The sequence below is a fragment of the Otolemur garnettii genome, unplaced genomic scaffold (assembly GCF_000181295.1).
Source record: "Otolemur garnettii isolate 467f Iridium unplaced genomic scaffold, OtoGar3 scaffold00021, whole genome shotgun sequence".
Lineage (NCBI taxonomy): Eukaryota > Metazoa > Chordata > Mammalia > Primates > Galagidae > Otolemur > Otolemur garnettii.
Window position 1 is genome coordinate 24,861,488 of NW_003852416.1, and position 17,023 is coordinate 24,878,510.

General features: G+C 44.3%; 1 protein-coding gene across 2 annotated transcripts in view; it reads left to right on the top strand.

The window, feature by feature from the left end:
• The window catches only part of ALDH18A1 (aldehyde dehydrogenase 18 family member A1), a 48,507-nt gene that overhangs the window by 29,957 nt on the left and 1,527 nt on the right, over positions 1-17,023 (top strand). For both annotated transcript variants that reach the window (XM_023511599.1, XM_012803603.2), the window contains 6 exons: positions 2,460-2,680; positions 4,986-5,123; positions 7,620-7,815; positions 7,913-8,034; positions 12,931-13,117; positions 14,633-14,728. In XM_023511599.1, the coding sequence (XP_023367367.1) occupies positions 2,460-2,680; positions 4,986-5,123; positions 7,620-7,815; positions 7,913-8,034; positions 12,931-13,117; positions 14,633-14,728 (960 nt within the window). The remainder of the gene's footprint in view (positions 1-2,459; positions 2,681-4,985; positions 5,124-7,619; positions 7,816-7,912; positions 8,035-12,930; positions 13,118-14,632; positions 14,729-17,023) is intronic.

Below are 17,023 nucleotides of genomic sequence, written 5' to 3' on the forward strand. Positions count from 1 at the left end.
TTTTTTTTTTTTTTAATTGCAGTTTGAACCCGCCACTCTCGGTATATGGGGATGGCGCCCTACTCACTGAGCCACAGGACTGCCTAATATCCAGTTTTTTTTTTTTTTAAAGTAAAAGAATTAAGACCCAAAGAGAGTGATACTGTTGCTTAAGGTCATACTGCTTGTTAACTGAACTCTTGACTCTTTATCCCAGTTTTATTTCTGGAAAACACAAGGACAAATAGTGAGTTAAAAACAAAGTCTTGGGTATACATTAGCCTGATTATCACTTTTGATGTGATGTAATTAGGGCTCATTAATCCCAATTCAGGGGATTTATCCTACGAAAATATTTCAAGGGGAGAAAACAGCTCTGTCTAAACATTTCTTAGAGGAGGATTATTTTATTACATGGAAAAACTGGAAACGATCTGAATGTCTAGTAACATAAGTGTATTAATCTATATCAACTCAATGGACTATTTAGTAATTAAGTTGATAATTTTTGCAACGTTAAAAACATACTTGGTGAAAAACTAGAATGTAACATTTAACATATAATTAAAACTTGATTTTTAGCATCTACAGGAAAGTAAGGAAAATTAATTTGTGTAATTGGTTGGTAGAATGATGATTTAAATTTTTTCTTTTTCTTTTTTTGAGAGAAAGTCTCACTAAGGCCCGGCTATTTTTGTTGTAGTTTTAGCAGTAGTTTGTAGTTTTTTGGTCATTGTTTTAGCAGGCCCAGGCCGGGTTTGAACCTGCCAGCCCCCGTGTATGTGGCCTGTGCCCTAACTATTGAGCTATAGGTGCCAAGCCTAAATTTTTTCTTAACATAAGGTTGGTTCCGTCACTCCCTCTGAAGTAGAAATCTTTCTACTATTTTATCTTGGTAGGCATATTTATAAAGAAAAGGAGAATTTTTCATAATCTTTTCTCAACATTAACCATAGTAATGATTTGTGATACATGATTCCAAATGGTTTTCCCAAGTTTATATGTGTGTGTATGTACGAATGTGTGTGTGTAGAGAGAAGTCACACCATGCATACCATTGTATTTAAATAAAAAGAAAATTCTGGGCTCAGCCTGTAGCTCAAGTAGCTAAGGCACCAACCACATACACCAGAGCTGGCAGGTTCAAGTCCATCCTGGGCCTGCCAAACAACAACTACAACCAAAAAATAGCCGGGCATTCTGGCAGGTGCCTGTAGTCCCAGCTACTTGGGAGGCTGAGGCAAGAGAATTGCTTAAGCCCAGGAGTTAGAGATTGCTGTGAGCTATAATGCCATGGCACTCTACCCAGGGCGACAGCTTGAGGCTCTGTCTCAAAAAAAAGAATAAAGAAAATTCTGTATATGAACATAGCCCAATCCTATCACTGCAGCCTCAACTCCAGGGCTCAAGCATTCCTCCTGCTTCAGCCTCCCAAGTAGCTGGAACTATAACTGTGTGCCACCATGTCCAGCTAATTTTTCTACTTTTTGTAGAGACAAGGTTTTGATTTTGCTTGGACTGGTCTTGAGTTCCTAATTTCAAGTTATCCTACCACCTTGACCTCCCAGAGTGCTAGGATTATAGACATGAGTCAACCATGCCTGGCCTGAACTTACCAGTATAATTTCTTACTATTATAAAAATGCCTGCAGCCTTGCTCTTGGAAATGTTTCTGGAAGTGAAATTGCTGGCACAAAGGGTGTGAGTGTGCACATTATTATATGGTGATATTTACTGCCAGACTGCCCCCTACGAAAGGCTATTTATTTATTTATTTTGAGACAGAGCCTCAAGCTATACCCCTGGGTAGAGTGCCATGGCATCACAACTCACAGCAACCTCCAACTCCTGGGCTCAAGCGAGTCTCCTACCTCTGCCTCCCAAGTAGTTGAGACCACAGGCGCCTACCACAATGCCCAGCTATTTTTTGGTTGCAGCCATCATTGTTGTTTGGCGGGTCTGGGCTGGATTCGAACCCGCCACCTTGGGTGTATGTGGCTGGCACCTTAGCCAATTGAGCCATAGGTGCCAAGCCATGAAAAGCTATTTCAGTGGCATGTCATGTCATTGTCTTTCTGAGTCTGTTCCTAATGCAGTGCCACATGTTCAATAAAACATTAAGAAAGGGTGGTGCCTGTGGCTCAGTGAGTAGGGTGTCAGCCCCATATACAGAGGGTGGCAGGTTCAAACCCGGCCCCAGCCAAACTGCAGCAACAACAACAACAGAAATAGCTGGGTGTTGTGGCGGGCTAGTCCCAGCTACTCGGGAGGCTGAGGCAAGAGAATCACCTAAGCTCAAGAGCTGGAGGCTGCTGTGAGCTGTGATGCCACAGCAGGGTACCGAGGTTGACAAAGTGAGACTCTGTCTCTAAAAAATTAAATAAATAAATAAACGTTTTTTAAAAATCAAGAAATATTTGTTGGTGGTTGCAGCCTGCCCAGGTCTTCTAGTTCACTGTGTACTCTGAACTCCTTTTCAGGGAGACTTGCAGCTCCTCTGCTAAAACGTTTAAGCCTCTCCACATCCAAATTGAACAGCCTGGCCATCGGCCTGCGGCAGATTGCATCCTCCTCACAGGACAGCGTGGGGCGTGTTTTGCGCCGGACTCGCATTGCCAAAAACCTGGAACTAGAACAAGTGACAGTCCCAATTGGAGTTCTGCTGGTGATCTTTGAATCTCGTCCTGACTGTCTGCCCCAGGTGTGTGACTGAAAGCCCTGTCATCCCTGCAGGATGGTATTTGAGATTGAGACCAGCGGAGCCTGATCACCCTATCATTCCATAATATGGTAGCAAATTTCTAGCTCACGATTGCCTTTTTTTCTCCTGCCACAACTCCCAGCTAGCCTACTGCAAGTTGTTTATCTAACATAACAGGTGGCTTTGCCCATATAAGAATGACCCCTTTCTTTTTTTTTTTTTTTTTTTTGAGACAGAGCCTCAAGCTTTCCCCCTGGGTAGAGTGCTATGGCATCACAGCTCACAGCAGCCTCCAACGCCTGGGCTCAAGCAAGTGTCCTGCCCAGCCTCCCAAGTAGCTGGGACCACAGGCGCCCACCACAATGCCTGGCCATTTTTTGTTTGCAGCTGTCATCGTTGTTTTGGCGGGCCCAGGCTGGATTTGAACCCGCCACCCTAGGTGTACATGGCTGGTGCCTTAGCCACTTGAGCCACAGGCGCCGAGCCAAATGACCCCTTTCTTATCAGTGTCACAGATAGCTTCTTATAGGTATATCTATTAGGAAAAAGAACTTTGAGTTTTTAATGGAAACTAGTATGGCAACCCTCATTAAGGAAATTGCCATATCATAGGCTGCTGTTGAAAAGCAGTTAACATAGTTAAAGGTCTTGCCAAGCAGCCATACTAAGAAATCACAAAGTGGTATTAGAGGGTGTCTTTTCTTTGTTGTCCTAAACTCTCTCCCCAGAATTCTGGGACTATTTCTCCACTAGACTATCCTATAAGACTATACCAGTTCTTTCTTCACACTAGCCCCAAGAATCTCAAAGGGAGATTCTATTTTAAAACAAAAAAACTAGTCTCTTTAGGTGACCATGGAAGTCTAGAATGCTTTGTGGAGGGGATACTCTCTGACATGACCTAAAACTGGCCTGTTCACCAAAGGATTCTCATACCACCAGGGCCTGTCCTCAGCCCTTGGATGGTACTGGCACACTATCCCTTTCATCACGTACCTGTCTTATAGAAATGCTCCATTGATTGCTGAAAAACTCACCGCCACTAGTGTAAGTAGGTCCTAAGTCTCTCAAGGAGACTTATCCTCTTTAGCCAACTACAGCTAAGATTCCTCACCTAGACTCTTAACCCTGACGCTTTCATAGAATCCACAAATGCTAAAAATTGGTGGGAGGATTCTGTGTGTTTGTGCACTTATCTGAAGAAAGTTTATATAATTTTTATGACAGGTATGAACAATAATAACAAAAAAGGATTAAGAACTACTAATTGGGCTCGGTGCCTGTGGCTTAAGTGGCTAAGGTGCCAGCCACATACATCTAAGGTGGTGGGTTCAAATCCAGCCCGGCCCACCAAACAACGATGGCTGCAACCAAAAAAGCCAGGTGTTGTGGTGGGCGCCTGTGGTCCCAGCTACTTGGGAGGCAGAGGCAGGAGACTCACTTGAGCCCAGGAGTTGGAAGTTGCTGTGAGCTGTGATGCCAGGCACTCAACCGAGGGGGACAGCTTGAGGCTCTGTCTCAAAAAAAAAGAACCACTAACTGGAAGATTAACATGGTCAGGTTAACATGGTTTGTTAGTAAAGTTTCTTTCCCTGTGTTACAAAAGCAAGAACATTTTCATTCATCCCAAGAGCAGAAAATTAGCTTTAGGCTGAGAATGATCAGACCAATGTCAGTTGCTTTTGCTTTAACAGAGTAACCCTCCTCTTGGATGGCTTACCTTTTCCTCCCCAAAAAAGTGGGAAAGAGACTCCATTCCAGAGTCTCTGCCTACCTATCCTGACAGGAGCTCTAGAGCTCTCAGGTCAGCTCCAGTGCTGGAGTAGGATGTTGCCAAGAGGTGCCACTTGAGCCTCAGCTTGAGTCAGGTGGAGCGAGAACGTCCCTACAGAAGCAACTGGGCACCCCGTACTCTACAGTGGCCCAGGTGAGGAGGGGACTGTGTGACCCTGGCCACTTAGGTTACTAAAAAACCATATAGGTGCTAAAGAAACCATATATAGTTTATATCCTGAGACCTAGGTGATTTGCTCTGGAGTGAAACCACTTCTGTAAGCCTCCAGGCTCTGCCATTTATAAGCTGTATGACCTTGAGGAGTCATATAGCTCTATTGTCCTTATCTGTAAAGTGAGGATAAAGTAGGCACTTAATTCACTGGAGTGTTTTGAAGACAAGATAGCAAAGGCCTTATGACATGAAGAGCACAGTACTTAGAGCATGGAAAGAGTGCTCAGTGAATGCTGACATTACTGTGTCTGTTACAGTTTTTACCCTTTGATCCACTACTTTCCCTTTGATCTGCAGGTGGCAGCCTTGGCTATTGCAAGTGGTAATGGCTTATTACTCAAAGGAGGGAAGGAGGCCGCACACAGCAACCGGATTCTTCACCTCTTGACCCAGGAGGCCCTCTCTATTCATGGAGTCAAGGAGGCTGTACAACTGGTAGGTCCCTGGGAATGAGCCAAGTCAGGCCCAGAGGGACCAGCTCAGGTGTTTGGGAATTTGAAGCAAAACTTAGGCCATGTGGGGCCAAGACACTTCTGAAACCAGGCTTGAGTGGAGTGGCAATGGGTCTGTGAGCCTGCCAACATCAGGCCATTTGGCAGAGCCAGATGGGAATTAGCAGCTAAGAAAGTCCACTTTGAAATCTGGCAGTGGAGATTTGCAGGAATGTCAGTTAGACCTTCATTTGAGAATGAGGGGGTCACAGGACAGCGAGAGCACCAGACGTAGATTGTGAGACTCGAGTTCTTATAGCAGAGTGATCTGGGGTAAGTCAGATGAAAAGTTTTATGAAAGTTTGTCATAAATTGCCATAAAATGTGTAAGTATGAGAGCATGCTGTTACCACTATTGCTATTATGGTCATTATATTAACTGACCATCGTTTTATTCTCCTTTGCTATCAAATGAAATTTGATACAACTGAGTACCTATATGTGCAACGCACTTTTTATCCATTATCTCATTTAGACCTCACAACAACCCATGAGGAAAATACCATAAATTATTAGGCCCATTTTCTAGATTGGAAAAAACCAGACCCAGAGGCAAAGTAATTCACCCAGGATCATAGAGTCTGTGTTAAAAGTTTAGATCTGGACTTAGCCTGACAACAGATTCTTCTCTTCCCTTTGAGGCCCATTCTTTTCAACGTTCCAAGATTTGATTGGCTGCTGGAGAATGTTTACAAGCCTGCAACATTGTGCACTCAGTGACCAGACTCTGGGGGTTTTCTTATGGTAGTGGGTGGAAAGAGCAGAGATTTTAAGGATTCAAATCCTAGCTGTACCACCTCCTGGCTTGGGAAGTTTCCTCCTTCGTTCCCTCCCTTTCTTTCTGTTGATGTATAACATACATCCAGTAAAGTATACAAATTCTATGTGAACAAATTTATGACTTAGGTATATGCACTTGTGAATGCGCACACTCACATTTACCTATAACCACCAGCCATATACATTCCCAACATCCCAGAAGGCTCCCTTGTGTCCTTCCCAGTGTGCCACACCCTCCTACAAGGAACCACTTCTTTTTACTTTCTCTTTTTCTTTTTTTGAGACAGTTTCACTATGTTGCCCTCGGTAGAGTGCTGTGGCATCACAGCTCACAGCAGCCTCAAACTCTTGGGCTTAGGCAATTCTCTTGCCTCAGCCTCCCAAGTAGCTGGGACTACAGATGCCCACCACAACACCCGGCTATTTTTTGTTATAGTCGTCATTGTTGTTTAGCTGACCCGGGCCAGGTTTGAACCCTCTGTTTATGTGGCTGGCGCCGTAACCATTATGCTACGGGTTTGGAGCCCACTTCTTATTTTCATCACATTTAATTATTTTTGCCTGTTCTTGAATACCATGTAAGTGAAATTGTACAAAATGTGCTTTTTGTTATATGTCATTTGTTCCTCATTATGTCTCTAACATTCATTCACTTTGGCGCATTGAGCAGCTTTTTCTTTTTTTTTTTTTTTTTTTTTTTTTTTGAGACAGAGCCTCAAGCTGTCCCCCTGGGCAGAGTGCCATGGCATTACAGCTCACAGCAACCTCCAACTCTTGGGCTCAAGCGAGTCTCCTGCCCCCCCCCCCCAAGTAGCGGGGACCACAGGCGCCCGCCACAACGCCCGGCATTTTTTTGGTTGCAGCCGTCATTGTTGTTTGGCGGGTCCGGGCTGGGGACTCGAACCCGCCACCTTAGGTGTACGTGGCTGGCGCCTTAGCCGGTTGAGCTATAGGCGCCGAGCCTTTTTCTTTTTTTTTAATCTATGTAGTATTGCCTTTACATGCATATACTATATTTTATCCTTCCAGGTTTGGGCTATGGGGAACAAAGTTACCATGAACATTCTTGAATGTGTATATTTATATTTGTTGTAAAAGTAACATGACCATATGGAGGAAAATTAAAAATCAAGAAGAGGAAACAAAATGCCCATAATCTCAGTGTCCTGACACAAGCAGTTTAATTAGTGCAGTCCACATCTCAGAGTAGAAGTTGTCAGCAAAAGTCAGAGAACTGTGACTCCCTACCAAGACCCAGAATTTCCTTGAGGTGGTGATCAGAGAACCAGCAGAGCGACTGCTCCCTACTCTCACCCTCATCCCCTGACATGATTTGTTCCTTATTTCACCTCAGAGAGCCCTTTGTAGCTCTCTGGCACTTGGTGACTTATCTGCCCTGTCTTACAGCTAGCTGTGTCCAGGCATTCCCTCCCTGCCAGAGTCTGAGCTATTGGAGAGCAAGGGTGTGTCCTGCAGGTTGTGTGATACAGAACTGTACTGAGTGTGGTGGACACATTTGCCAGATGACTTTTTTGATTCCTGTGATCAGGAAGTTAATCCTGTGTTCACAAGTGCCTTATCTATAAAAGGGAAGCTGCTATTTCTATATTTTGTAGGTCAGAAGATGTCATCTTTATCTTTTTATTCTCTCCCTATTCAGGTGAATACCAGGGAAGAAGTGGAAGATCTTTGCCGCCTGGACAAAATGATAGATCTTATTATTCCACGTGGTTCTTCCCAGCTAGTCAGAGATATCCAGAAAGCTGCAAAGGGGATTCCAGTGATGGGGCATAGTGAAGGGATCTGCCACATGTATGTGGATTCAGAGGCCAGTGTTGATAAGGCCACCAGGCTAGGTGAGCTGCATCATGACGATGAAATAAAATATTTATTAAATCTTCTATGGCTCTGGATTACATTAATAGAAATAATGCTTTGTTCTTCTTCTTCCAGTTAGAGACTCTAAATGTGAATATCCAGCTGCCTGTAATGCTTTGGAGACTTTGTTAATCCACCGGGATCTGCTCAGAACACCATTGTTTGACCAGATCATTGATATGCTGAGAGTGGAACAGGTAAGGCAGGACCTGTTCTGCAGGACCAATGCATTAGTTCCTGTCTTCCATTTGGGGACTTCGAAGCCTGTGGAATTAGGTAGGAACAGCAGCCATACCATGTCGGGCAATTTAGGAAATGATATTTTTGAGCTTCTTCTATATACAAAGTTCTGTGCTAAGTACAGAGGTGAGTACAACATAATCCCTGCCCTCTGATAGTCTAATAGCTAGACCAAACCAGTATACAGATAGTTTAATTACAAAATAGACCGTGTTATAGGCATTGTTACATTGCCAAAGAGAGTTCAAAGGGAAGATAAACCACATGGCACCATGCTGAATGGACCGTTTCAGGTAACCTTTTATTCACACTGCAAAGTTTAACATTTATGCTTCCAAAAACACACTCCTTTTTGGATTTGATTTGAAAAGATTGTGCAAAAATGTTCTTAAACCAAAAATGCATATGCATTCACTCTCGCTCTCTCCAAATTTCTTCAGTTACCAGTATTAGCATACTTAGTAGGGTGATATTCAGGAGTCAACAATTTGTATAGTGTCTCCTCTGGATTGTGATGTTATGATGTCATTATGGTTGTAAACTATAACCAGTAAACTTCAAATAGGAATTTATGCTCTGTCCTAAATTCATGACTGTAAAGAAATACAGGGGGTCCATAAAGTTCATGTGCAATTTAATATAGGCAACTATTTTAAACATTAACTTCATGAACACCTTGTATAAGATCTGACAGTTAAGTGTATGAACTTGCCACCTGCACTTATGTTGGCAGCACTGTTCAAACAACTGATACACACCTTAGTGTATCAGTGTCTCACAGTTGTATTCATATTTTGCTTTTTTTTTAGAGACACAGTCTCACTTTGTCACCCTCAGTAGAGTGCAGTGGCGTCACAGCTCACAGTAACCTCCAGCTCTTGGGCCAAGGCAATTCTTTTGCCTCAGCCTCCCGAGTAGCTGGGACTATAGGCACCTACCACAACACCCAGCTGTTTTTTTGTTGTTGCAGTTTGACCGGGGCCAGGTTGGAACCCACCAACCCCAGTATATGGGGCCGGCGCCCTACTTACTGAGCCACAGACGCTGCCTTGTGTTCATGTTGATGTGTGGCAGGATCTTGCTGAGAAGTGTTCCTTATTGTTGTTGCATGTTTTTGTATGCCATTGGGAGAATGTTGGAGCTTGAATTAGAGCAATGAACAAACATTCATAAATTTCTTGTTGAACTTGGCAAGAGTGGAAGTGAAATCAGGGACATTTTAGTCCAAGTTTATGGGGCTAATACCATGAAGAAGATGTCAGTTACAAATGGATTAAATGTTTCTCTGTGGGAAGAGAAAGCATCACTGATGAGGTCAGGGAGGTCAGTAATAATCAGAACTGAGGAAAATATTGCAGAAATATGTCAACTTGTGTGGCAGAATCATCGGCTGACTGAGAAAGCATGGCAGACATCAATAGAGAAGCAGTTAGGGAAACTTTTTTTTTGAGTTTTGCTTTCAACTGGCTTTCACTCTTAGTTTGAAGTTGTTGCTTTTTTTGTTTTTTTATTTCTTCCTTTAGCAGTTCTCTTGCCCGTAGCCTCCCAAGTAGCTGGGACTACAGGTGTCCATCACAACAACCAGCCTTTTTTTTTTTTGGTAGAGACAGGGGTCTCACTCTGGCTCACCCTGGTTCAGGCTAATCTCGAACCTCTGAGCTTAGGCAATCCACCCGCCTCAGCCTCCCAAAGGGCTAGGACTATAGGCGTGAGCCACCACACCTGGCCAGTTAGGGAAATCTTTTTCTTTTTTTTTTTTTGTAGAGACAGAGTCTCACTTTATTGCCCACCGTAGAGTGCTGTGGCATCACACAGCTCACGGCAACCTCCACCTCCTGGGCTTAACCGATTCTCTTGCCTCAGCCTCCTGAGTAGCTGGGACTACGGGCACCCACCACAACGCCCGGTTATTTTTTGGTTGCCATTTGGCCAGTGTCAGGTTTGAACTCACCACCCTCAGTATATGGGGCTGGTGCCCTACTCACTGGGCCACAGGCACCGTCCAGTTAGGGAAATCTTAACTCAAAATCTTGAGCAACAAACCATGGCTCTTACATCACAATAATGCACCAGCTCACATGGCGCTATCTGTGAGGGAGTTTTTAGCCAGTAAACAAATAACTGTATTGGAATGCCCTCTCTACTCAATCTGATCTGGCCCCAAGTAACATTTTTCTTTACTTGGAGATAAAGGAAATAATTAAAGGAAGACATTTTGATGACATTCAGGACAGAATGATGACAGTTCTGATGGCCATTCCAGGAAAAGGGTTTCAAAAGTGCTTCGAAGGGTGGATGAGGTACTAGTATTAGCCCATAGCTTTCCGCAGGGAGTACTTCAAAGGTGGCCACACTGATATTTGGTACTTTAGTACAATGAGGAACATACTATGTAGCACTTTTTCCAGGATGAGTTTGTGAACTTCATGTCAGACCTCATAGATGCTGTCAAGGCAGAAATGGACAAACTTTTAAACTATCTGCATGGATACATTTTAAGCTTTAATATCTGATGTCATGACACTCTTTCAGAATTCTGTAAACCAGCACAATAGTAGAAAAAGGAGCCTTGGCTTGGCACCTGTAGCTCAAGCGGCTAGGGCAGCAGCCACATACCCTGGAGCTGGTGGGTTCAAATCCACCCCAGGCCCACCAAACAACAATGACAACTACAACCAAAAAATAGCCAGGCATTGTGGCGGGTACCTGTAGTCCTAGCTACTTAGGAGGCTGAGGCAGGAGAATTGCTTGAGCCCAGGAGTTTGAGGTTTCTGTGAGCTGTAACACCACGGCACTCTACCCAGGGAGACAGCTTGAGGCTCTGTCTCAAAAAGAAAAGAAAAAAGTGCCTGCTGGCTTGGTTGCTTTAACCTGAAAATGTATCTCTTCCCTTATATCCTTTTTCTGGAGATGAAAACTCCAGTCAGCTTAAAAATAGGGCATGGTCCCAGCGAGAACTTAAAGGAATTGTTTTTGACAATGACCAATGTCAGTGCATCCCACAGATTAAAAAGGAATTAGATGACGTGATCTTCTGTTATCAGGGCCCCTCTACATCAGTGGTCTATTGACTGGGCACCTGAGTTTGCCAAGCACCACAGTGACCTGGACTGGACAGGAGGAAAGTTCTCCTTTAGCTGGTACTAAGCCCCTCAGTCCTGAGTTGTACATACTGTGATATCGCAATTATCAGATTGAGGGTAGCCTTGAAATTCTTCTAATTAAAATGAATCTGTGTGGATACTTGATATGGTACTTTTGTGTGGCAGAAAGTAAACCCAGCAGGGTAACTTGCACCAGATGGCGCTCTGTCCCTAAAGGTTAGGGTTGGGCCTCAGTTTTGAAGGAAGTGGAGTCCCAGATAGGGAACAACGGTAGGGCCTCAGGAGCAATGAGGACAAAACAGGTAACGCTTGTAACTTGAGCCAAGGCAAAAGTTTGGTCCCAAAGAATCAACGCATGAGACCTGTTCTGGGAAGGTCTTGTAGAACAAGGCCTAAGTGGGATCTAGCCTTGTGACCAAGGCCTCAGTGACTGGCCTCAGGATGGGGTGAGGACTGTAAAGAGGAATATACATTCCTTCAGCCAGGAACAGGATTAGTGCTAGAGCCTGGGGCTGAGTTAAACCTAGAGGGTAGCCAGACTGATACGAAAATCCAACAAGAAACTACATTTTGAGGTGCTGAAAGAACCTAACCAAATATTGCTTACTTCTAAAGCAAACCTGGGGCTTCTTCATGGTGCAGGAAGTAGAAATATAGACATGGCACCTTCCTCTTCCCATGTGAACCTAGTGCCTAATCTAAGGTGACCAGACGTCCCGCCGCTTTTGGCGGGACAGTTCCAATTTTCAATAAATTGTCCTGTGTCCCACAGCGTTGTAAAAAAAGTCCCGATTTCTGGGAAAATGCATGACAAGCTAGGGAACAGCGGGCGAATGGGAAGGGAGTATACAGTTTCGGCTGCTGAAAAGGTTAATGTAACTCCATTTGGGAATGAAGAAGTTAATGTAACTTCATTTGGAAATGAAAATGTAAACTCCCTACTCCCCTCCTGGGCAAGGTATCAGAAGGAGACTGGCTCCCTCCCTTGCTTCTAGGCAAGGACAATTAGCTCAGAAGGAGCCAAACTGTGTGGAACAAACAAGTAGGCCCCCCACCCCCCACCCCCCACAGAGTAAGGTGACCAGACGTCCCACTTTTGGCGGGACAGTCTCGATTTTTAACAATTTGTCCTGCATCCTGCAGCATTTTTGAAAAGCCCCGATTTTTGGAAAGAATGCACAACAAGCTAGGGAACGTGGGTGAACAGGAAGGGAATATACGGTTTTCAGCTGCCATGTGGCTATTTCGCCAGGATATGCATTTTATTTTATTTTTATTAATTTTATAATGTTAAACTTTAAGAATAAATAATTGCTGAGAACTGATTATCAAGAACTGCTTATCAAAGTTTGCATTGTTGTCAGGCCCCGCTCCCTCCATGGTGTCCCACTTTACTAATGTTAAAATCTGGTCACCTTAGCCTAATCCTATATGCAGGAAATGGGATTTTTATAGACTAATGTTTTAGTAAAATGCCAGAAGTCAAGGGCTTATGTTGATAGCCCATTAAATGCCTTGCACATTCTTAATGTTCAAAGGCTTCCTGCTTAAATCCCAGCTCCAGCTTCTCCAAGACCCAGTGTTGTCAGCATTTCCCAAGGCAGAACATCCTGGAGGGTGGGAAAGCAAGGGCTAGTTACTTATTCCGGCCACAGCAGTTACTCTGAGCTTTGGTTTTTACAAGCACATAGTGCATCACACAGGCTCATTTTGCTGTTTGATCCTAGAGCTTACTAATTTTGGTTCCAGGTAAAAATTCATGCAGGCCCCAAGTTTGCCTCCTATCTGACCTTCAGCCCCTCTGAAGTGAAGTCCCTCCGAACTGAGTATGGAGACTTGGAATTGTGCATTGAAGTAGTAGACAATGTCCAGGAGGCCATTGACCACATCCACAAATATGGCAGCTCCCACACGGACGTCATCATCACAGAGAATGGTCAGTGTCCGGGTGCTTTAAGCATGCAGTGTTCTGCCTTCTATGCTTTGATCTCTAAGGTAGTCCTGCTCCTCTCAGCCCCTCTTGGAACTGCAGGAAAACATGATTTCAGTAGGCTGGTTATAGTGCCCAGTATTCCTGCCTTTGGTGGTTTGCTGAATGCGCTCACATCTCTTACCTCATTACATTATCACAGTGTCCCTGTCAGGGAAGGGATGATTACCTCTGACCTTGAGTCAGAGGCAAAGCCATGCAGCAGTTCTTACCCAGGAATTATAAACCCTTTTTTTTTTTTTGAGACAGAGTCTCACTGTATTTCCCTTGGTAGAATGCCATGGCATCACAGGTCACAGCAACACCTAACTGTTGGGCTTAAGTGATTCTCTTGCCTTAGCTTCCCGTGTAGCTGGGACTACAGGTGCCTGCCACAATGCCTGGCTATTTTGTTGTTGTTGTCATTTAGCAGACCAGGCCAGGTTTGAACCTGCCATCCCCGGTGTATGTGACCAGTGCCCTAACCACTGAGCTACAGGCACCGAGCCTATAAACCTTTTTTTTTTTTTTGAGTCAGTCTCACTATGTCGCCCATGGTAGAGTGCTGTGGTGTCATAGCTCACAGCAACCTTAAACTCTTAGGCTTAAGTGAGTTGCTTGCCTCAGCTTCCCAACTAGCTGGGACTACAGACGCCTACCACAGTGCCCAGCTATTTTTTGTTGCAGTTGTCATTGTTCATAAGTTGGCCCAGGCTGTGTATGAACATGCAATTCTCGGTGTATGTGGCTGGCACTGTAATCACTGTGCCACAGACACTGAGCCCTGTAAACCCATATTATAGCAGAGGAAATCAAGACCCAGGAAGTTAAAGCACAGCCAGCTCTGTACATTGATTCATGTACTTCACAAATATGTATTGAGGGATACTCCTTAGTGTCAGGCAGTGGAGGCCTGATGGTAAAAGAAGCCAATAGGGCCCCCTTGAGGAATTTAGAGTCATTTTATCAGGGAATCATACCACCAGTAATAAGCTAACATGTATGGAGTGTGTACTGTGTGCTAGGCACTGGGATGAATGAGTACTCCACTGTGCCAACTCATTCATCTTCTTCACAGCCCTGTGAGCTATGTAGTGTTGTCAGTTCCTTTGGCTTAGGCATAGAAGAGTTTAGACCCCATAGTCACACAGCGAGGGGGTGTAGAGCTAGGTTTCAGACCTAGGCAGTGTGCTCTAGAGCCTGTAAATAGGGAGTATAGTTAGGCTGCCATAGTACCAAGCTGCATCTTATGTAGGAGATCCAGATTCCACCTGGTGTTCCCACAACATCATGACTGATGAGGCTGGCTTGCCTTCTTCCTCTTCAGATTTTTCACAAGTCTGTACATTTAATATGTGAGAACATGTGCAGAAGCTCCCTGGGGGCCCAGCCCCTACCCAGATCTGTCACTAGTAAGTGGGTGAAAGCAGGGATGTTCTCTGTGGGTCATCCTAATTGGGTTTCTCTTTCTTTACATTGAAGAGAAAACAGCAGAGTTCTTCCTCCATCACGTAGATAGTGCCTGTGTGTTCTGGAATGCCAGCACTCGCTTCTCTGATGGCTACCGCTTTGGACTGGGTAAGAAGGACTCTGGTCAGAGGATAAAGTAGTTCCTCACATCTCACTGTGTAGTCCAAAGTCATGGTGAGTGGAGATGATGACTCTTCACTGTTACATGCTTGATCAAGGTAATAGAGACCTGGCAAGATGGAATTATCAGAGAGAATAATAGTTACCCCTTACAACCTAGTGGGAGTCCTGTGTTCTAGGCATTTCATGCATCAAGAAGGTAGGTACTTGTATTTCCTTTTTCATAGATGGAGAAACAGATTCAGAGAAGTAAAGTAGCCTGCCTGGATTCACACAGCTGGCATTCAGACCCACAGTAGTGTGAGCCCGAAGCTTGGGTTGCTTCTGCTGCGGTGTAGGCAGACCACAGCCTATGTTTGTGCACAAGGTTTGGCGAGTATACATGCCAAGGTCCCTGGAGAGCACTGCAAAAGAAGACTTATGTCTTCAGAGTAACACAGCTAGGTTCCCCCGATAAGGATAGCACAAAGGAAGGTGTTAGTATCTACCCTAAGCCTGAGTACCAGCATCAAAGACAAATAGGTAAGAATTTCAAGGTTAACTTCCAAAGCAGACTTTGAAATAGAAAGCTCCAGATGGCACTCTTCTACCCCTTTTCCTTAATTATAAAATCTAATATTGGGGTTATTTGGATAGCCTCTGGTTTTTAGGGATACCCTTGTATAAAACTCCTGCAAGACATTTATGATATATTTTCTTTTCTTTTTTTTTTAGAAGAGTCTTACTATGTCACCCTTGGTAGAGTGCTGTGGCATAGCTCACAGCAACCTCCAGTTCTTGGGCTTAGGAATTGCCTAAGCCTCCCGAGTAGCTGGGACTACAGATGCCCACCACAACACCCAGCTATTTTTTGTTGCAATTTGGCCAGAGCTGGGTTCAAACTTGCCACCCTCAGTATATGGGGCCGGCATCCCTACTCACTTAGCCACAGGTGCCACCCTTTATTCCATATTCTTAAAGAAGAAACAGCAAGATTCTTAAAGGTCTGAGGTACCCACCACTTAGGTGGAAACCCAGGATGGGCAAAAAGCAAAAGACCACTCTGTTGTCCTTCCAGCTCAGAGCAAAAGCACAGACTTTGGTTGAGTTAAATTCCTGTGAAATGTGTCATTGCCAGTGACAGATCTTTACAGAGCACTTCCTACATTCCTGTCATTGTGCTAAGTGCATCAAAGTGGATTCTCTTATATTCCTCATTTTCTAAATGAAGAAATTGAAGCATCAGAAATGAAGTTAGGTAATATGCGCAGAGTCATAAGGCCTCTGTTCTATTGAACCAAAGTCTGGATCTCAGTGGTTTCGCTTTCCTTGCTGACCAGTAGCCCAGGCACATTCCCCAGGTCTCTGGTTTCCACCTGGTCCTCCCTGGCACCTCCTTAGGGAGGCTTTCCCTCCCTAGCTTGTCCCCAGCCCCACTGCAAAGTCTCTGTCTTAGCACCCTTCACTGCTTAAGCACCATATGAAATCAGTTACTCACCTGTCTTGCTCACTAGAATATCAGCTCCAGAAAGCAGGTCCATTTATCTGTTATTCACCACTTTACCTCCAGGGCCCAGCACAGGACCTGGTACATAGTACATGCTCAGTAAAGCTGGAGTGAATGAAGGAATGCTGCTACACTATATATAGTGCAGGATACTGAGCAAGACCCAAGGAACTCTCCTGATGTCCCTTGGGTCTGAGCCAGCAACAAAAGGGAAGTGTGAAATGAACAGTAACCCTTTCATGTAGTCCATAACTGATGAATGCTCACATGCTAAGACTTCTGGGCAATACTAAGAACATGGCCCTTACTTTGTAGGATTTAAAATTTATTTAAGGAGATGAAACCTTCATACTAGACATTTTTGTATATCAAAACATGCCCAAATGTCAAAATATAGTATATAATTTAGATGCTAAGTTGATATCAGAGACAGCACTTCTGGTATTATCAAAGTGCATATGTTAGGCCAAATCAGGATGTGCCCCCTTCTAATGAAACCCAATTTTACACAGAGGCCTGGAGAATGTGCCTGGGCTAGTAGTCAGCAAGGAAAGTGAAACCACTGGGATTCAGATTCTAGTTGAAGAGCCCAGAAGCCATATGACTTTGCACATATTACCTAAATACAGGGATAAAATGCAGATGAGAGGGCAGTCCCTATGGCTCAGTGGGGCACCGGCCCCATATAGTGAGGGTGGTGGGTTCAAACCTGGCCCTGGCCAAACTGCAATAAAAAAAAAAAAAAAGCTGGGCGTTGTGGTGGGCGCCTATAGTCCCAGCTACTCCGGAGGCTGAGG